The following is a 21,462-nucleotide window of genomic DNA, read 5'->3' on the forward strand; positions in this document are numbered from 1 at the left end:
GTGACAGTGTGAGACTCTCTTTCTCTCTCTGTCTCTCAAAAAAGAACAAGTTCAGGTAACCAGAGTGAAGGGAAAATAACAGTGGGATAGAAAATTAAAGTGACAAGTTCTGTTAGTACCTGGAATTTATAATGTCCTACGTAATGGCCGGAGATGGGAGAGAGCACGATTCTGAGGTAACTGACAAGAAGGAAGCATGATTGGCTACAAGAGCCCCTCTCTCTCAAGAATAAGCATGTATCAGTCACACTGGGGAAATGCATCTCTTCCCAGCAATGAGGTGGGAAACCCCTTTAGTGGATTATCTCAAAGAGAACATTCTGATGTTTCCAGTAACATGCTCAGCAACATCCCCATGAAGATCTGGGCAGGTGTCTGACGTTGTTTTGCTGTTAGCCTTCAGTAATGCACACTGAGGGCATGGGGCTGGAGCACCAGCGGATGAAGGCAGCTCTCCCAGAGAACACAGCGGTGTGGCCTGCTGTGGCTGGCTTGAGTTAGCCCTCCTGTTGCCAGCATCTAGGATAACAGGCGGGCCGCTGTGCATCACACACTCCTTCATGAATGCCATTTCTCATAAGTGAGCTTTTGGCAGGAGTTGGGCAACAGATAATCCAGAGTTACGTACCAGGCATCAGGAAGAGCTGGTAGGTGTCTGCTGATGCCGAGCGAGGGGAGCAGGCCCGTGTTGTTGGTGCCCTCAGCACCTGGTCCGTGGCAGGCCTGCAGTGAATCTGTGTACAGTGGTTAAATGTCCACATCACATGTAGGGTTGTCCCCCTCTTCCTAAATCCTTGTTCCTCATCTCCACCTGAAGGGAAGCCTGGGCAGTAGCTATTGACTAGGCCAAGGTGCTTCCTTAGGAAAAAAGTCTGGGACTGTCTTCATATATCAGCCAAACACTTCAACATCCTATGCCTGGAAACCTGGATTTTACCAGTTTAATTAAAAAAAAATTGGGGCTGGGCGTGATGGTTCATGCTTGTAATCCCGGCACTTTGGGAGGCCGAGGTGGGCAGATCACTGGAGGTTAGGAGTTTGAGACCAGCCTGGCCAACATGGCGAAACCCCATCTCTACTAAAAATACAAAAATTAGCCAGGCGTGGTGGTGGGTGCCTGTAGTCCCAGCTACTTGGGAGGCTGAGGCAAGAGAATCGCTGGAACCCAGGAGGTGGAGGTTGCAGTGAGCCAAGATCATGCCATTGCACTCTAGCCTGGGCGACAAGAGCGAGACTCCAGCTAAAAAAGAAAAAAAAAAATTTAAGTCAGGCATTGCAGGTCAACCCCTATGACATAAGAAGAGCTCAGTAATATGTGCACCTGAAGACTAAAGCTCCTGTTAGTGTTACAGGATAAAGTTGAAAAATGTCAGCATTGGTGAGTAAATTATCAGACCTGCTATATAGAATTGTTAGACGTGAACGAATTTACTGCTGGGGATGGCTCCTAATTGTGACTTTAGTTTTAGAATAGATGATCAGAGCCATTTTCTTTTCCCTTGAGGCCTTTCTTAGTATTTGACAATAAAACTATTTTAGCAATTTACAGGAAAATACTTACTTGTTCTCTGTAGCATGGGAGCCTGAACTAGGCTTACGCAAAGATGGTTTCAAGTAATTATGATGCAGGTAATGAAAAAGGAGCCAAAATACATCCCTATTTTAATTCTATTCCAAAATTCAATTGATCAAATATTTATTGAGTGTCTACGATGCGCTTTTGGCCCAAGGCTAATTGCGAGGAGACGGTAGTGGCCAAGCGTGATCTCATCTGCCAGGAGGTGGCCGAACCCACATCCTGTTACTGTTGCCCAGAGTTAAAGCAGAGGATGGTTCTGATAGAACTATATGCGATCTTTTTTCCTTACTTATGGAATTCTCCGCGAAAATGATAAAGTGTGTACACAGTAGCCAACAGTAGACTATCAGGCCCCTAGTAAGCATGTAGATGATGAACACACTGTAAGTCCTGAATTATTATTAAGGAAGTGGAATAGAGTTTCAGTGCCATTTCCAGTTAACCAGTGAATCTTTAATTTGGGGGCAGTGATGGGCGAGTGGGATTCATTGCATATTTTTTTTTTTGAGAGCTAACGTTGAGCTCCCATACATGGTCTGGTGGCCAAGCCATAAACTTCCTTAAGAATTTCTTAAACCAGAGCTGTTTGGAGCTGATAAGAAATGTATAGCGGCATTCAGGAGGGGAGCGGCTGGCCCCACCTTGCTGCCACAGCTGGCGCGGTCGCCCCTTCCAGCTCGCTCAGTTACTCCGGACTCGGAGCAAGCGGCCTCCACGCTGTCACACACACGAGGCACTAGAGGCCAGCTGTAGTCCCCACCCGTCTCTTCTTAGAGAATTTCCCTGTGAATAAGGTTGATGAATTAAAAACCAGGAAACAAAAGGTGAGTAGTTTTTGGCTGTCATTCCTCTTGACCAGTTTGTCTGGCGTCGCTTTCCTGATCAGCACTCTGCAATGCTTTGCACGGCCCGATGGCTGCTTCTCCTGAGGGAAGTCAGGTTTTTATGGTGTCAGCAGTTTCCAAATGGACTCTGTCAAAATCATCCTTGTCTTGGACACTTTATTCCTAGACCTCTGCTTTACTGTTGGCAGCTTCATGGGCCAAGTACGATTTTATTAGTTCTGCAGCTAGAGACGGACAAGGCCCGGTGCCCCTGTCCTCAGCAGGCTCACAGCTGAGTGGAAACAGATACAGAATGAAGTGGTTCTGATCCTGTATGATAAAGGCGTAATGAAGGGCACACACAAAGTGAAGGGAGCTGGGGAGCATGTGCTGGGTGTGCCCTTGGTCTGGAGGGCACGGGGTTAGCACCATCTCCTGCCGTGAGTCACTGAGGGTGGCGGGAGAGAACCACGCACATGGCAGGCTCCCCAGGGCTGGGATGTGGGTCTCTGGTGGGGATTGTCTGCTGAGTACTGGAGGCGTGCTTTGCACAGGGCAGCATGGAACAAGGCACCTGAGGTCCCTCCTCACTGAGAGAGGTGGTGATTTGGTGGATTCGGTAAGGCAGTCGTTATTACACGGTATAGGTTAGGGTGCACTGTGGCAGAAAAATCAACCCTGAAGTCTTTGTGATTTACTGTAACAACAGTTTCTGCCTCACTCACACAAGTTTGATGCGGGTTGGGCGGCTCTCCAGGGCAGCTGAGCTTTGGGAGGTTGCTCTGTGCTCCAGGCTGCATCTGTCTGGTGCTCCACCTTCTCAATGTCCAGCCTCCAGGATCGCCATGGCTGTGCGGCCGAAGGAGAGAGCTGGGGGCTGGCCCATCGCTCTAGAGTGTGTCTCACAGAGGCCTCGGTGGCTCCCACTCATAACCTACTGGCCAGAGCTCCTCAGGGGGCCTCACCTTCCTGCAGAGGCCAGGAGGCGGGGGGTGGGGGCCCGTAGATTCATCACGATCAGTGTCACTATCCATCTTCCTGTTTTCCCACCTCCACCCCTCGTCCTTTCTGTCTGACGTCCAGGAGTGTTCCAGATCTTAACCACTGTCTTCCCAGACTGGTCACAAGGGCGACAGCACCTTCTAGTGCTGTGGTTTAAGAGCATAGTGTCACCTATTGTTATTGCTTTCAGCCATGGGGGAGTTGGGGGATTTGGGGCAATATACTTAGTCCCTCCTGTGTGAATTTCCTTATTGATGACATGGAGACAATAGTAGTAGTATCCAAACTAAGAAGGTGGTTGTGATGTTTCAGTGAGATAATACGTATGCAGTGGTTAGCACAGTGCCTGATCATGCTCAGGCTCCATGGATTGGTACATTTATCTTAATGCTAGCTGGATGAATTCGAGCATGAGTATAGATTGGCAGACATCCATGGCTGGGATGCTGTGGGAAGCAATGTCAGATGCAGATGCTGCTGCTGGAGAGGCAGTCATGCATGCGAGTAGAGCAGAGGGTGCCGTTGACCTTCTCATAGATGCCATCTCTTCCCATGGGTCAGGGTCTGGCTGCCACTTGCTGCGGGCAGGTCCCTTGGGAAAGGGAGAGGCAAAGAGAGAAGAGCCATTCTGGGCCGAGCAGTGGGCCCCGTGCTAGGAGTCTTTAGCTGGATCCTCCCCATGGGTCCACGGGGAAGGTGGTGGCCCCACCTGCACTTGATACACAAGGAACCTACATCTTAGAGATGTCAAGGCACGTGCCCAGAGGCACACAGCTGGTAAGTGTGCAGCGAGATTGCAAGCTGGCCTTTCTGACTCCAGACCACCCTTGGGCCCAGTTCAGGAGCTCCCAGTGGGAAGTGGCTGCTCCCTGAGTTCCAGGGAGCGATTTCCCCTCTCTGGGAGAGTCTTGAGTTACTGTTGCAATGCTTTCCTGGTCTGTCCTGCTGCCTTGGAGTGCTTTTCCTCCCTCCATTTATCTTCTTTCTGACCGATTTACTGTTTTTCTAACACATCATGTTTGGTTGTGTTTATTCTGAAACCAGGCTAACAAGACAGTTGAAGTATTTGTGTTCTGTTTGAAACAACAGGCATGTGAAACTGTTGAATCTCCCTGCCAGCCTCCGGCCACACAAAATGAAGAGCTTGCTGGGCCAGAACGTGTCGACCAAAAGTCCCTTCATCTATTCACCAATTATCGCACACAACCGTGGAGAAGAGCGGAACAAGAAAATAGGTAGGATGTTGATCCTGGCTTTCCCACCGTGCTATGCCACCTGATTTCCAATGGCTTTTCTAGATTTTTAGAACAGAATTTTGGGCCAGTTCATGCATGTGCATGTGTGCGTGTATGTGTGGATGTGTGCACGCATACGTGTGTGTGCATGTGTGCATGCATGCGTGTGTGTAGATGTGTGCATGCATGCATATGTGTGTATGTGTGCATGTGTGGATGTGTGCATGCATGCATATGTGTGTGTGTGTGTGCCTGTGTGCATGCATATGTGCATGCATGCATATGTGTGTTTATGTGTATTTGTGGATGTGCATGTGTGGATGTGTGCACACGTGTGTGTGTGTGTGTAGTCTGTCACGGAAGTTTATTTGATTTGCTGCTTTTGGCAGGCAATTGCCCATAGATCTAATTTTTAAAAATGTATTTCATATAAGGTAATTTTGTGAAAGTTCTAGAAACCAGAAAGACTTTTGTTAACTGAGACTTATGTGAACTACGGAAGAGTGACAATTGGAGATGTAGACTGATTTTCCAAGGGCTGAAGTGACTTTTGAATCATCAAAGATTCAGGGTTGGGTTGTGTTCAGGATTGAGCGGGGGATGAGGTAATTGTGTTCTGTTCTTTTGTGAACACAGGTGATCAGGATAGCCAGTCCTGGGGTTAAGCTGTGCTGTGGGAGAGACTGGGAGTGGACAGTTTCTCCTGAGCTTTCCTGTGTCTGAGCTCTCGTCCCTCCTGCACCAGGGCTCAGCATGCACCGCCGGCCCTGTCCCTTGGTGGCCTTCCCAAAGCCCGGCTGTGGCAGCAAGCTCCCTGTCCCTTGCTGCCACAAAGACACGCCTGAGGCCTCTTGCAGGAGATTGTGATTTCTTGTCACTGGCGACCACTGCTGGTTGAGCCCACATGTCCTGTGACAGAGCCTTGAGGGCCTAGAGGCTGCCCGCTGCTTGGCGACAGCCGGGGCCTCCGAGGAGTATGAGCGGAAGGCCTGCACGACCGTGGTGCTCTGCGTTTGATATACAGTGCTTTCTTCTCCTTCTGTTTCTTCATTTCTACTCTTAATTCCTTTAACTCCGATTTAGGAAAAAGGCATTCCAACTCCTTTTTCCACCATGCTTTTCTTTCCAGGACAGAGGCTTCCTCTTGCACTCACAAGCTCACCCACACCCCGAGTTACGGACTGCAGGCGCTTCCCGACCCCGCCCTGCCCACACCCTTCCCTCTCTGTCAGGTTTCTCATGCCGCCTCCTGCCACCATCACTCTGGTTTAGCCACAGCCACTCCTTTCGGGTCTTGGAAAGAAACAGGCTTGTTCCAGGCCCAGGGCTTTGGGGCTCGCTCTTTCCTCTGCCAGGAACTCGTCCCCTGCCCCTCTGTCATTGTTGTCACATCCTTTTGGTCTTTGTTCACATGCCCCCTCCCTCAGAGGGGTGTTTTCTGATCCCAGCGCCTCGCAGGCCACTCCTCCCGCCATCTCTAGTGGCACTGTCTGCAGTTCTCTTCCCGGCCTTTCTCCAGCCCAGATCCACACTGGCCTGGGATTCTCTTCCCCGCCTTTCTCCAGCCCAGATCCACACTGGCCCAGGATTCTCTTCCCCGCCTTTCTCCAGCCCAGATCCACACTGGCCCATTGATGCTTTGCCCCGCAGTATCACCTGAAGCCAGAATTCTGTCAGGTTGTGTGCGGCTGCTGTCTCCCCAGCCGCTGGAGCAGTGACAGAAGAATGAATGAATGGATGGGGTACCTATTATGAATCCCTTTTTATAGATTTTGTAGACAGGGAAACTGATTCAGGACGTTTAAGTGTCTTGTCCAAGAACTCACAGGGGAACCTAGATCTCACTGTACGTTTCGTGTTGCTGGCAGGGCATGGCAGAATTCAAGGCAGAAGGGACAATAAGAGCATTACATGTAGCACATAATCTTTTTTTTTTTTTTTTCCTGAGACGGGGTCTAGCTCTGTCATCCAGGCTGGAGTGCAGTGGTGTAATTAGGGCTCACTGCCGCCTCAGCCTCCTGGGCTCAATTGATCCTCCTGCCTTAGCCTCCTGAGCTGGGACCACAGGTGCACACTACCATACCCACTCATTTTTGTATTTTTTGTAGAAACGGGGTTTCACCATGTTGCCCAGGCTGGTCTCGAACTCCTGGGGTCAAGTGAATCGCCTGCCTCGGCCTCCTAGAGAGCTGGGGTTATAGGTGGGGACCTCTGCGTCCAGCCAGCACATTGTCTTGATGAGCATTTCTCGTATATTACTAGCTCTGGGATTTCTTAGCTTCTGTAAGGGTCTCATGATAAACTCCATTAAATATTTGTAAATTATCTGAATGCCTTAAAAAATAAAGTGCTTCAGAAGAAATAAAGTTGTTTGCTAAGATAAAGGGCATAACTAGGGAAGGAGTACTCAAAGAACCTTGTGCTTTTAAAAATGGTCCTCATTTCTTTTATTCAAACAGTGCTATCATATGTTGAGGCTATCATATGTTGCCTTACGGAGTTTCCAGTAGTTTTGGAAGATTTCATTTTTATCTCCCTTTTACAGATGAGGAAACAAACTCAGAGAAATGACTTTTGGAAGTAACTAAAAATTACTCAGTTAGTGACAAGCTTGATTTCACATCACAGACCAAGCGTCCTGTTCCTGTGAGCACCCTCTGGTTTCCTCTCACGTGCATAGAGGGTGTGGGAGAGACCTGCTACCTGGACCCCACAGTCATGCAGTTCATGCAGGCAAGACACAAACATGAGAAGCTGACTATCGAGACTAAATGTGAACAAAAGGTCTCTCTAAAAATGTACACCTGTCAGCAGGGTACCTGGTTACTTACACATTGAACTTGAACAATAAACACTGGGCTAACTGGGAGTGGGGTGTGGGGTGGGGCCCTGCACACCCTGGGGAAGCCCCCTGGAGGCTCAGACGCAGCCTCCCTCGGAGGAGCCGTGTGGGCTTTGCAAGGAGCGGCTCCAGCTGTTCTAGCTGTTCATTGTTAGAATGAGAAGAAAATAAAGAGACCTGGGGTCATGCCCTTGAAAAAGTGCAGCCAATTCTGAATTTTGGAAAATTTATGAAAACCTGAGTGCTAACTATATAGTCTACTGTAGAATTTGTGTGTATGCATGTGTGTGTGTGTGTGTGTATGTATGTGTATGCGTGTATGTGTGTATGCATGTATGTGTTTATGCATGTATGTGTGCATGTGTGTGTGTATGGTGCGTATGCGTGTGTGTATTGTGTGTATGCCTGTGTGTATGAGTGTGTGTATGCGTGTGTGTGTGTATGTGTATGCGTGTATGTGTGTATGCATGTATGTGTTTATGCATGTATGTGTGCATGTGTGTGTGTATGGTGCGTATGCGTGTGTGTATTGTGTGTATGCCTGTGTGTATGAGTGTGTGTATGCGTGTGTGTGTGTGTGTATGTGTATGCGTGTATGTGTGTATGCATGTATGTGTTTATGCATGTATGTGTGCATGTGTGTGTGTATGGTGCGTATGCGTGTGTGTATTGTGTGTATGCCTGTGTGTATGAGTGTGTGTGTATGCGTGTGTGTGTGTGTGTGTGTATGTGTATGCGTGTATGTGTGTATGCATGTATGTGTTTATGCATGTATGTGTGCATGTGTGTGTGTATTGTGCGTATGCGTGTGTGTATTGTGTGTATGCCTGTGTGTATGAGTGTGTGTATGCATGTGTGTGTGTGTATGTATGTGTATGCGTGTATGTGTGTATGCATGTATGTGTTTATGCATGTATGTGTGCATGTGTGTGTGTATGGTGCGTATGCGTGTGTGTATTGTGTGTATGCCTGTGTGTATGAGTGTGTGTATGCGTGTGTGTGTGTGTATGTATGTGTATGCGTGTATGTGTGTATGCATGTATGTGTTTATGCATGTATGTGTGCATGTGTGTGTGTATGGTGCGTATGCGTGTGTGTATTGTGTGTATGCCTGTGTGTATGAGTGTGTGTATGCGTGTGTGTGTGTGTGTATGTGTATGCGTGTATGTGTGTATGCATGTATGTGTTTATGCATGTATGTGTGCATGTGTGTGTGTATGGTGCGTATGCGTGTGTGTATTGTGTGTATGCCTGTGTGTATGAGTGTGTGTATGCATGTGTGTGTGTGTGTGTATGTATGTGTATGCGTGTATGTGTGTATGCATGTATGTGTTTATGCATGTATGTGTGCATGTGTGTGTGTATGGTGCGTATGCGTGTGTGTATTGTGTGTATGCCTGTGTGTATGAGTGTGTGTATGCCTGTGTGTATGAGTGTGTGTATGCATGTGTGTGTGTGTGTGTATGTATGTGTATGCGTGTATGTGTGTATGCATGTATGTGTTTATGCATGTATGTGTGCATGTGTGTGTGTATGGTGCGTATGCGTGTGTGTATTGTGTGTATGCCTGTGTGTATGAGTGTGTGTATGCCTGTGTGTATGAGTGTGTGTATGCATGTGTGTGTGTGTGTGTATGTATGTGTATGCGTGTATGTGTGTATGCATGTATGTGTTTATGCATGTATGTGTGCATGTGTGTGTGTATGGTGCGTATGCGTGTGTGTATTGTGTGTATGCCTGTGTGTGTATGGTGCGTATGCGTGTGTGTATTGTGTGTATGCCTGTGTGTATGAGTGTGTGTATGCGTGTGTGTGTGTGTGTATGCCTGTGTGTATGAGTGTGTGTATGCGTGTGTGTGTGTGTATGCATTTTTAAAATGCCATTTTTAGTCTATTGATTCTGAAAGACACCCCAGCCTTGTCTCTCCTGCCACTGCTTCTCTGCTCTGGAGAACACGAGGTGACAGGAAGCGTAGGCACTGGGTGGATGTGCTGCATGAACGGGCAGGGCCTGATGGCGGCCCCCTATGATATGCTCCAGCGTGTGTTGCAGTAAGCAGGAGAGAGCTGTACAAATCCCGTCCTCGCTGTGTTTTGGGGACGTTGTTTCCTGGCCTCTTGTGGGAACTCCACCTTTCCTCTCTGGAGGGCATCTTCTGAGCTCTGTGGGGATGGGCGGGCCACCCTCAGGGCTCCTCTGTCTCCCCTGGCCCAGGACTCACTGTCCTATGAGTGCTGAGGCTCTTCCCCCGGGACCTTCTAGAGTCTCTGGCTGCTCTTTTCTGTTCTCATCAGGGTTGGTGATGAGCTATCTCCCCTACAGAACTTTTGAGGAAAGCTTCAGTCCTTTTGTTGAGAAAAACTTCTAGAGGTGATTTAGGAGACTGGAAGTGTGAGACTCCCCTTCTCGGGATGGGCCATATGATTTGTAGGGCCCAGTGCAAAATGCAAACACAGGGCCTTTGTTCAAACATCGCTGAGAATTTGAAGACAATAACAGCAGAGTGTCAAACCAGATGCCAGAGCACAGGGCCCTGCGCCACTGATGGCATGGATTGCAAGCCCTGCCTCTCTGCTTTTCCTTTTCAATCTTAAGAAGTTGTTGGCTGAGTGTGGTGGCCCACGCCTGTAATCCCAGCACTTTGGGAGACTGAGGCAGGTGGATTGCTTGAGCCCAGGAGTTCGAGACTAGCCTGGTCAACATGGCAAAACCCCATCTCTACACAGAATATGAAAAATTAGCCAGGCCTGGTGGCGGGCACCTGTGGTCCCAGCTACTTGGGAGGCTGAGGTGGGAGAATCACCTGAGCCCAAGAGGTTGAGGCTATAGTGAGCCAAGACTGCACCACTGCACTCCAGCCTGGGTGACAGAGCAAGACCCTATCTCAAAAAACAAATAAAAAGACATTGTCGAGCATTCTTTTTATGAAAATTACAGTCTGTATTTGTTGAAGAGGGCTTAAGCAAACATCATCCAGTGATTCTCAAAACTTTTGATGCTGATGCTGCAGGTGTCATTATATTCCCTGTTTGCAGATGAGAAAATTAAGACTGAATGAATGTAAGTACCTGCTCCAGGTCAGACAGTTTGTCAGTGACAGCCCCCAGGCGCCATGCCAGGTTGCAGGACTCGATGCCCAGGGCCTTTTCCCTTTATAATATGGCTTCTCAATGTAGTAAGAAGTACCTGCTCATCTGGGCTGAGGACGAATTCAGTGGATGATGTACGTTTTTTTTCTGAGCTATAACACTTGTGTGGTAGGAAAGTGTAATTGACATCCCATAGCTTCTAATATCTTTTTGGCAGTGTACTGATCAGTGAGTGCTTGCCCAGAGGCTTGACAGATCCCATAACTTTAACCTAAAGTTCCAGTGTCTCTCAATGAACCTTGGTGTATAATTGGGGGAGGTATCATCACAGCAGGTGGCATTGGGTCTTAGAGATGAGGAAACTCTTGAGGGCAGCGTTTGAGACCATTTTCCACTTTCACTCGGAATAATTCCCGAGTCTGTGTGTGTTGGCTGGTGTGGCCATCATCTGAGCTACATCCATGCGAAGATGGCTGCAACACCGGCCTCAGCTTGAGTGTGTTGGCTTGAAGGCCTTCTGTCATTTGTGATAGGTCTTTGTGGTGCTGCCAGGCTTGGTGCCAAGGTCCACTGCTGACCCAGAGGCAGTGTGGTGGCCTGGAGAGGCTGTGGCTGTCAGGTGGACTTGGGCTGCAGCCTGGCCCTGCAGCTCCCCACTGTGTGGCTGTGGACAACTGATCACGCCTGTGTGGTCTGCAGTCATGCCCTCTATGGAATAGGGACATTAGAAGCTGACACGGAGGGTGGTTCTGAGGATCAAGAGAGATAATATTCCCTGGCAGCGATTCAGTAACATTTTTGGTAGCAGTTACATGCCCTGTGCTATGTGCTGGGGATGCATTGATAAATCAGGAGTCTTTCCCGCCATGTGGGTCCATACAGTGTAGCAGAAAGAGACGAACTTGTCAATAAACGCCACCACCCGATGCTGTGTGTCCACAGATGACAGCAGGCACAGTGTGTCCCACAACAGGGAGGGCAGGGCCTGAGACGAGGGCGTTTCAGAGACGCTAATTCTTGTGCCTTCCCACTACTTCTGGGACAAAATAGTGAGGAAGGGCCACCACCGTGTGCTTTGACATGCTGAGGGTGGAAAGGGGTTATCTCCTTCTTTCAGCGAAAATCACTTTTTAGCCCGGGCATGGTGGCTCATGCCTGTAATTCCAGTACTCTGGGAGGCCAAGGTAGGGGGATTAGTTGAGGTGAGGAGTTTGAGACCAGCCTGGTCAACATGGCGAAACCCTGTCTCTACTAAAAATACAAGAAAAATTAGCCAGGCATGGTGGTGCACACCTGTAGTCCCAGCTACTTTGGAGGCTGAGGCAGGAGACTTGCTTGAACCCGGGAGGTGGAAGTTGCAGTAAGCCGAGATCACACCACTGCACTCCAACCTGGGTACAGAGTGATACTCCGTCTCAAAAAAAAAAAAAAAAAGAAAAAAAATAAATTTTTATGTAATCAACGATTTATCTTAGATTTACCCTTTAGTAGACATGGACCATCTAAGTATACATTATTTTTTCAGTACCCCAGAAAATGATTTTTTAAATGGCTTATCATCATCATCATCATCATCATCATCATGACCATGATAGGGCAAGCAATTTCTTAATTGCCAGGCATTAGCCACTTGTTTAAAGAGAGTGACCTTCTTCATTTGTGGTGAGGAGTGGGCCGGGATGCTGACCATCAGTGGCCCCGGGCAGGCTGGGTGAGGCCGGGGGCAGGTGGCGTGGGAGCATGTTGTGCTCTGGCCACTGACTTATATGAATGAGGAGGGCGGATGAGCCCCCCGCCACTGAAGGTCCTCAGAAGCTGGTGGGCCTAGAAAGTGGGGGGCATGGAAGCTGGGATGAGCTGGGATGACATGGAAGCTGCAAGGACAAGACCTGAGTTTCCGGAGTCCTGAGAGGGTGAAAAGAGCGTAGGTTTTGGAGCCAGACAGACTGGAGTTCGATTCTCAGTTCTCTTGCTTCCCAGGACCATAGGACGGGCAGGTGGGTCAGCCTGTCAGGGGGATTCTCCTTTTTTGCAGAACGGGCATAACATTTGTGTTGCTGACATAGACTGTAGCCATTCACTGCATTGTCCAGAGGCTCAGATGAGTACATGGTGGTGCAAGCATTAGGGGAGCTGTTAGCTTACCAGGTGGACGCTGTATTAATTCATGCAATGTCAACATGCCAGCTCTGGGTCAGATGTCATAGGTGTGGTGGAGTCAGTCCTCATCTCTTTGCAGGGTGCTTGGTGCAGAGTGTGTGGAAAAAGCTGTGTCTTGAGAACATGCTTATGAAAGCTCTGTGAAAGTTGAATAATTCCGGTCAACAGACTTTCTTACTGCTAGAGAAAAAGCCCTCCACCGCCCTGTTAGCCACACATGTCTGCTTGGGATGCCTCTGAGTTCAGAGGCCTGAATCCAGCAGCTTCTCTCGCTTGCTGGGTGGTTCCTGGGCCAATTTATTACCCTGTTTGGACCTTGAGTGTTTGCCTTGCAGTGATAGGGGTTATGCCTGTCTCAGGAGGTCCTTCTGCTGAGTAATGAGATAACTTGTGTGGAAGCGCCTCACACCTAACACATGCCTGCCACCTGTTGATTGATTCTGAAATTCCTTCGGGTTTGCCTAAGAGAGGATTGTAAAGGGAGGAGGGGTTGATGGAAATTGGGACAGATGCTGAATTAGCTTTCTGTTGCTTTGTAACAAATGACCACAGACTCAGTAGCTTAAAACAACACAAATCTACTTCCTCATGATTTGTGTGGGCTTCGGCTGGGTCCTCTGCTCAGGGATTCACAGGACTGAAATTCAAGTGTCATCTGGGACTGTGTCCTCATCTGGAGGCTCAACTAAGGGAAGGGCCTGCTTTCACGACTCCTCAGGTGGTTCTTCATTCATTTCCCGTGGTCCCCGTTCTCTCGCCGGCTGTCTGCTGGTGCTGCTCTCAGTTCCCCGCTGTCTGCTGGTGCTGCTCTCAGCTCCTAGAGACTGCTCTTAGGCCCTTGCCATGTGGTCCCCTCCACAGGCCCTCTAGGAAAGGCCGTGGTCTCCTGTGAGGTCTCACCTGATTAGAACAAATCTGTCCAGGACAACCTTCCTTTTGATTAACTCAGAGTCAACTGATTGGAGTCCCAATCACATCTGTAAAATCTTTGCACCTTTGTTTTACAATCCAGCCTAATCATCATATTCACACTGAAAGTGGGGTTACACCGTGCATGCACACCAGGTTGTGCACACCAAGGCTGGGGGTTTTGGAGGTCATCAGAATTCTGCCCCTGCACAGGTACTGAACTGCAGTTGACCTGGGAGTGGGTGGGGAGGAGAAGCCCCCCGCCCCCCCACAATCTTCGGGGAGTAGAGCAAATCACACTCCGTATTACTCACAAGTGACCCCAGTACCATCTTTCTGTGTTGCCAGCCTCTGGGCCCCGTGAAGCGCAGTGTGCCTTATGGCTCTGTACCAAGAACAGTGCCATCTGGACAGATGCTGGCATGAATGCAGCCTGCTGAAGGTGGTGACAAGCGCCATTCATGTGGCATCAAAGCGCCAGTGACGGCTGCCTTGCTTTGTTTCAGAGAAAGCCGGTGGAAAAAGCAGCTTTGACTCACCCATCTCAAGATGATCATAGAGCCTGCTGCCTCGTTGAGAATATAAATTGCCAGAGGAATAATTGGAAACCATGTGGAAAGTGAAAAAATGCCAACAAATACATGGATTTGTTGATGTGTGTGTGTGTATTTTCTAGATTTCCAGTGGGTTCAAGGAGATGTGTGTGAAGTTCAGCTGATGGTGTATAACCCAATGCCGTTTGAACTTCGGGTTGAAAACATGGTATGTATCACCCATCATTTGATCTTTTTGGGCTAACACACAAACTTCTCATTAAAGCAGGTTTTTACTTAATGTCTGAGGCACACATCTTATGATATGTGTTTCTTTTTATGTTTGTTTTGCCAAAGCATATAAGCTTATTGTGAATGAAGACCATGTTTCATTATTCCTGTGTCTTTAGGCTTGATTCTCAATACATATTTGAACCTACAAAGAAACCTCTGATTTGAACACATACCGAGCTTAGTTGATTGGGTATAAGATGTGAAATAATCATTTTGAAGCTTACATGAGATGAGTTGAGGTTGCAAAGTCCATGTTATGCCTGCTACTCAATGATATCAGCATTATTTTATCGCTGCAAGATGATAAGATGATCAAGGCCCCGGGGAAGAACCAGCTGTGGAATGGGAGGATAAATGACCACACCACCATCATCAGCTTTCTCTTGTTTTGAAATCCTGATATCCCGTTTCTATGCTTTGTGTAGGGTGTGAAAGATTCACTTTGTAATCTCTTCTGTTGGAAATGCTTACCCAATTCTCTAGTCAGGGGGAAGGAGATTTGTACTGGCCCTCTAAGCTGATTCTATGTTTTCAGAACAGACCCTCCCCACGCCAATGTAGGTTCCATCCCTCGAGTCTTCTCTGCTTTGCTGTGTGGCGCTGCTGTGTAACTTTTCAGCAGCACGCAAAGGATGGTGCTGCGAGAGTGGACGTTGTCTTTTAGGGTTTTATGACTGGTGTTCAGGGTAAGAGGCAGACTCTTCGTGCAGGTATTTTGCTGAGTGCTCTTGCCACGCGTCAGGCCCCAGGCAAGGCCCTGAGGGGACAGAGATGGTCAGGCCCTGGTCCCTGCTGCGACTGTGATCAAGGTTCTGTTGGGGTGCACGAGGTGTTGCAGGCCTGATGTGGAGGGGAGTCTGCCTGGCCCTGGAGAGTCAGGGAAGGGTTCCTGGGACAGATGTGACAGCCTGGCCATGAGTACAGGCTGAGTTGCAGCTTGGAACTCCTGGAAGCTCCTGGAAGCTCAGCTGGATGTTCAGCTTGTAGTCTTGAGGTGCACTTGGGAGGAGTGCTTCTCCTTCCATTGGGTGAGGACTGACCCACAGTACGATTTGGCTTAGGCCTTTCCCGTGGCTTTCTGTCTCAGCCTTAGTAGGGAGAAGCAGTTTAGAGAATTTTCCCCAAAGCGGTTAAAGTATCAAATGCCTGCTGCTCTTTCTTACACATTTTTTTTTTTGGTCTTAAAATGTAGCTTTCATTTTTATCTGGTTTAAAAACAATATGTGCTTATTATAACAAATGAGGAAAAGCAGGGAATAAAATAAAAAGCACCACATGGAGATAGCCCACAACTCATGGGCAAAGTTTTAAAAATTAAATTAGGAAGTATTTTAAACATACCAAATGTTACAGGGAATACTACACACGCGCATATCCAACATTCACATTTAAAAAATGTTCACAGTTGGCCATATTGCTTTAGCTATTTTCAAAGGAAATAAATGCCAATATATTTGCCTAGAGACAATTGGCTCCTCGGCTTCCACCCTTGCCTGCTACATCTGTTCCACACATAGATCATTTCACACCTTGGCTCCAAGTCCAGGCACTAAGTGTACTCACTGCCGAGAGAGTGGCTTTGCTTCTGGGTGCTTTCTGTAGACAGAGTTAGGAAAAGTCTGTATGCATATACACATACATGAGAACGCACATATCTATCTAAGCCCATATGCCTACATATATGTACACATGTGTATATCCCTGCGTCTGCACCACAGACATGCATGTAGCATCTGCCCTTGCTTTCCAGCGCTTCTCCAGAGGGTGCTTGCCTTCCTCCATCCACGTGTGTCATTTCTTCCCGAGTGAGACTCAGACTCCCAGCATCAGCACATCTACTCAGATGCTCAGTCCTGTCCTATCTGAGAGAGTTGACCATACCGCTGCAGAAAACCAACCCGCTAAGAAGAATCCAGGATTTCCTCCTTCGCCCAGGGCTTCTCTATCTCTGCGGTGTTCTGTAACTGTTGTGAGGCCTTGCCCGTCATTTGTGAGGTTTTTTCTAATATAGTTGATGGTTTTGATCGCTTGTTAATGATATTTTCCCCAGTTGTTTATTGCTAAACTATAGAAATAACTCCTTTTTTTTTTTTTTCTGACTGTATCACTTTGCTAAATGTACTAGAAAGTTCAAGTTTCATTGTAGATTCCATAGCGTATTCTATGACCCTGGTTTTGTTTTCTGTGAGTAATTGCCTTTATGCCTTTTCTTCCTTTTTCTTGCTTTAGTGCCCTGAGTAGGACCTCTGTTACAATGCTGAGAAGTCCTGAGGGCCGACATACCTGCATTGCTTCCAATCATGGGCCACCGTCTTGAGGCCAGGGAATCTGCCCGTCTTGTTCACTAGCAAGCTTAGTGCCTGTACTAGCAAGCTTAGTACATACTGAAATAAGTTGATAACTCATAGATGTATGGCAGGGATATTAACTCGTGGCATATTTCCACATTGTATTGATGGATTGATTGAGGTAGAATCTCACTCTGTCCCCCACGCTGGAGTGCAGTGGTGTGATCATTGCAACCTCAGCCTCCTGGGCTCTGGTGATCATCCCACCTCAGTCTCCCAAGTAGCTGGGGCCACAGGTGCGTGCCACCTTCCCCGGCTAATTTTAAAATTTTTTTGTAGAGATGGGGTCTCACTATGTTGCCCAGGTTGGTCTTGAACTCCTGGACTCAAGTGTTCTTTCCACCTTGGCCTCCCAAGTGTTGGGATTACAGGTGTGCGCCACCATGCCCAGTCAAGTTTTTATTTATTTTTGTTTATAAATAAAATATTTTCTCTTTGTGTTCACATTCCCATTTGGTAAAATGATAAAACAAATATCAAACATACAGCAAACAGGGCTAAAACCAAGTGGCTCTGTGGTTTATCGCCTGAGCACCCGCCGTGCCTACTGCGTTTAGGTGGTTTTGCGTTACACTGTTCACTGTCTCTGAAGTTCTCTGTGGGTTTCTATAAAGACTGTTGGTCATTTTCTTCCAGCAGTTCCAGATGTGCCATAGCCAGTGTCTTAAGGCGCATTTGGAACTGAGCGCACAGTAGGTTTGGTCCGGGCTCATGATGCCGCGTGGCTCGTTTTAGGGGCTGCTCACCAGCGGAGTGGAGTTTGAGTCTCTCCCTGCGGCGCTTTCTCTTCCGGCTGAATCTGGTCTGTACCCAGTGACGCTCGTCGGGGTCCCGCAGACGACTGGAACGATCACTGTGAACGGTAAGGAGAGCCCCTTCGTGGTTCCCGCTCAGGAGGGTCTGCTGCACCCTTGCATGGCCTCCGTGAGGTCCAGAGCCGATCGCCCGTCCTGCCAGTCCTAACCAGTTAGAAGATAATGAAGACCGTGTTTCTTCAGGAAGCATGAAAAAAACCTGTTCGTGAGGTGCAGGATGTGTGGTGGTGGGAGGGGTCCTTCCTGTGCTCTGACCCTACTGCCCACGCCCTTCCTCCCTCTGCTCCTCTCCCTCCAGTGAGCCTTCCTTCTTCCTGCTCCTTCTCGCTGGAACTCCTCAGAGGGTGTCTACACACGCTGAATCTCCGCCTCTGCAGGGGGCTTCAACCCTCTGCATCCTGGACTCAGCCCTTTTCACTTCACCAAAACTCCTGTCACAAGCAGTATTTTTTTGGGCTAAATCCAGGGCCTACTTTTCAGTTTTTTTCCCCTAAATTCGCTCCACAGTGCCCTTTGAGTCCCTGGCTGACCCTCCACTAGGCATGCCCTCTCCTCTGGCTGCTGTGAGCCCGCCCTCTGGATGCTTTACCGCCTCTCTGCTCTGGCTGCTGTGGCCCTGCCCCTCTGGCTGTTTTACCGCCTCTCTGGCCTTTCTATTTGGGTCTCTCTTGTCTTCTGCAGCCCACCCCTCTCAGCCAGGCCTTCCTCACACCCCACTTCTTTCCTTCCCCACCCCTCATCCTGTGTTCCCTGGCCCTGTTAACTCTTTCTCTTCCACAGGCTACCTTAGGTGATCCCACCAATGCCCTTGACCTTCTTGTCTTCCAGTTCCTCCAATGTGCAGATGATTTCCAGGGCTGGGCTTTTTCCCAGCCTGCACCTCCAGCCCTTCCCAGCTGGCTCCTGGGCACCTCTCATACAATAGGTGTAAACCAGAACTCCCTACCTCGCCTCCCCAAAGCTGCCCCTGCCCCCGTCAAGCCTCCATCTCAGCGCAGGCATCCCCATCACCCATATGCGTCATCCTTGACCCTCGCTGTCTGTCACAGCCCCCCCACGTCCCCTCCCTCAGTGCTTCCTGAGAACTGCCACTTGTCTCCACCTCCACTGCCCCTTCCTGTCTTGCAGATCATAACTCTTCTAGGGTTTGTCAGAAAAGCATTGGGGCTGGTGTTTTTGCCCTGGTCTTGCTTGCTAATAGACCCACTTCCCATCTGTGGCCCAGCAATCTTCCTAGTGGGAATCTGCTCCTGACATCTCTCAACTAGGAGCCTCGCAGCTGTCGCCAGGCCTGAGTTATCAAGGCCTGGTCTTTAAGGGTAGCTCTGGAGCCCATTGTGGTCCGGCGCCTGCTGGCCTCCGCAACCTCCTCTCTGCCCCTCTGCTCCTACTTCAGTCTCCGAAGACTCTTTAGTTCTGGCAGTTTTCCAGGCTTTCTGAGGCTTTACCTGTGCCGCATTGAGTGCTCATCACCCTGGCTGGCTCCTGGGCTTCCCTCAGTCCTCAGCACAGGCTTCCCTTCCTCTGGGAGCCTTCTTCGGTATGTGCTCGCTGGTCTAGGCCCCTGGTCGGTGGTCTCCTTCCTGACTGTGCGATAGATTCCTTGCTGGCCCCGTGTGTCTGGCTCAGCTGCAGCTCCATGCCTAGTGTGGAGCCTGGCACACAGTAGGTCTTCAGTGTGTGTTTGTTGGCTGGAAGAGCAAACATTTGCTGGAAGGGTGCTCCCTACGGGTGGGTGAAGCAGGTGTCATTGTAGGTGAAGGTGTGCTGCCCCAAGTGGGAAGATGGAGTGGAGTGGCCGTGGGAGCAAATGACTCTGGGCATGGACCCAGTGGGGAGAGTGGGTTGGTCAGTGACCCTGAGGCTTGAAGGCGAACTAGGAACTATTCAAGTGAATGGGGCTGGGCTGTGGGGGGAGTACACAGGGGGCAGAAAGAGAATTCCAGGCAGAAAGAACAACGTGGTGGTAAGAGAGAACATGGTGCATTTGGGGGACCGGGGGATGGTCAGAGTGGGTGGTCCAGGCCAGGGTGGCAGGGATGAGACAGGCTGGAAGGGAGGCAGAGTGCCGACCTGGGGTCTTACACCCTGTGCCAAAGGATGCTGGCTTTCTCCGGAGGGCAGTGGGGCTGCTGCGTTCTTTGAAGAGAGATGTGGTCGGGTGGGCCGTTCAGAGCCATCCTCAGGATCCAGGACCCCTGTTGAGATGGGAAGGACTGGAGGCAGGGACACCAGTGATCAAGCTTCAGCGATGACCCAGGAAGAAAGGGACAGAGGCAGGACCATAGCCATGGCCTGGCAGTGGAGCATGGGAGATATGAATAGATGAGAGAGGAGTAATGAGGAGTGAAGGGCCTAAATCCGAATAACATGTAACCCGTAGCTAGTATGTTCACAGATGAGAAGTCAGAGCCTTAGTCACACAGTTCTTAGTTGTTTATCCTGGGTCCACACTAGGGAGTGTTCATTTTTGGCCCGCTTTGGGATCCAAGTTGAAAGGACTGACCTCGTATTATCAGACGTTGTAATGTACTATTTGTCATCAGACTTTTGGGTTTATATGGCAGTTATTTTAAGCAACGGGTAAGAAAAGGAAAATGGTTTAAATTAAGAATTGCAAAACAATGGCTGCTTAGCAGACAAAACCACGTCATACCAGGTATTATAGAAAGGACATTAGTGCCAGATGTGGTTCTGGGGAGGAGAATGTTTGCCAGTTAAAGATGTTTTTGAAGAGGTATACTTTAGAGGAAGTGTGGCTGCTCTGAATGGGAGTTACGCTGATAGGGCAGCTTCGGGCTGGCAGGAGGTGAGCGCAGGGCTGATTGAGGCTGTGTAAGGTCCCTGATTTGCCCTTGAGGGAGTGCCTGCCTCTCCTTTTAGTGTGGAATAGTTTCGTGTGAAGGCAAAAATGTTGTCACCCTAGGCATCTAGCCACGGGGTATTGTTTAATTTTGTTATAGAGTGAATGTTGTTTATAGTAATTATCTTGTGAAATTTCAAAAGCCATTTTAAAGCTTTGCTTAAACAATTTCAAGTGCTTATCTAACCAGTGAACTTTTTTTTTTTTTTAACATGGGAAATTTGCTAATCTTAAATTATGGTGCTTATACACATACAGCACATCTGCCGTTATCAGCAGCAGCTACAATAACATTTGGCTCGTGAACTTTCATCTTTCAACAGAAGGGTTTGAAACATTTTTCAAATACTCATTAAGTCACATTATGTCCTGGGAAATAATATTAACGTTCTCGTTTTAGAGATGGATAAATCTGAAAAGCAAATGAGTAAAGGGATGAGATACTGATTATTAAGGAGACATTTATGGTTTACAAGGACCTTCACTTATATAGTCTTTCATTTGGACCCAGGCCAGCCTTGTGAAACAGGAATGCAGATGCTGTTATCCTCCCCATCACCTACAAGGCCAGTGACGGTCGCGGGGTTGAGGGCCGGAGTGTGGGTGAGCGCCGGCGGGCCCTGGGCAACTGCGGAACTCAGGTCTTCTGAGGAGGAGCCTCGTGCTCTTTGCACTGCTTCGGCCGTGGGTGTGAGACCCAAAGCCTTGCCAGTGGAGTGAAGATGCTCATTTTCTGTTCCAGGTTACCATACCACGGTCTTCGGCGTGTTCAGTGACTGTTTGCTGGATAACCTGCCGGGAATAAAAACCAGTGGCTCCACAGTCGAAGTCATTCCCGCTTTGCCAAGACTACAGATCAGCACCTCTCTGCCCAGGTAGTGTGTACGAGGGTCACAGACCAGAGTGGCTCTGAGGCATCATTGGTTTTTTTTGGTCATATATATATATTTATATATATATATATATTTT

General features: G+C 48.7%; 2 protein-coding genes across 8 annotated transcripts in view; one reads left to right on the forward strand and one right to left on the reverse strand.

Annotated features, from left to right (window-relative positions):
- CHRAC1 (chromatin accessibility complex subunit 1) overlaps positions 1-21,462 on the reverse strand; it is an 873,427-nt gene that overhangs the window by 205,487 nt on the left and 646,478 nt on the right. The window lies entirely within an intron of this gene.
- TRAPPC9 (trafficking protein particle complex subunit 9) overlaps positions 1-21,462 on the forward strand; it is a 723,405-nt gene that overhangs the window by 151,373 nt on the left and 550,570 nt on the right. For all 4 annotated transcript variants that reach the window (XM_050800232.1, XM_050800231.1, XM_050800230.1 and 1 more), the window contains 4 exons: positions 4,495-4,640; positions 14,317-14,402; positions 17,551-17,677; positions 21,236-21,368. In XM_050800232.1, coding sequence (XP_050656189.1) covers positions 4,495-4,640; positions 14,317-14,402; positions 17,551-17,677; positions 21,236-21,368 — 492 coding nt within the window. The remainder of the gene's footprint in view (positions 1-4,494; positions 4,641-14,316; positions 14,403-17,550; positions 17,678-21,235; positions 21,369-21,462) is intronic.

This window comes from Macaca thibetana, chromosome 8 (genome assembly GCF_024542745.1).
Source record: "Macaca thibetana thibetana isolate TM-01 chromosome 8, ASM2454274v1, whole genome shotgun sequence".
Classification (NCBI taxonomy): domain Eukaryota; kingdom Metazoa; phylum Chordata; class Mammalia; order Primates; family Cercopithecidae; genus Macaca; species Macaca thibetana.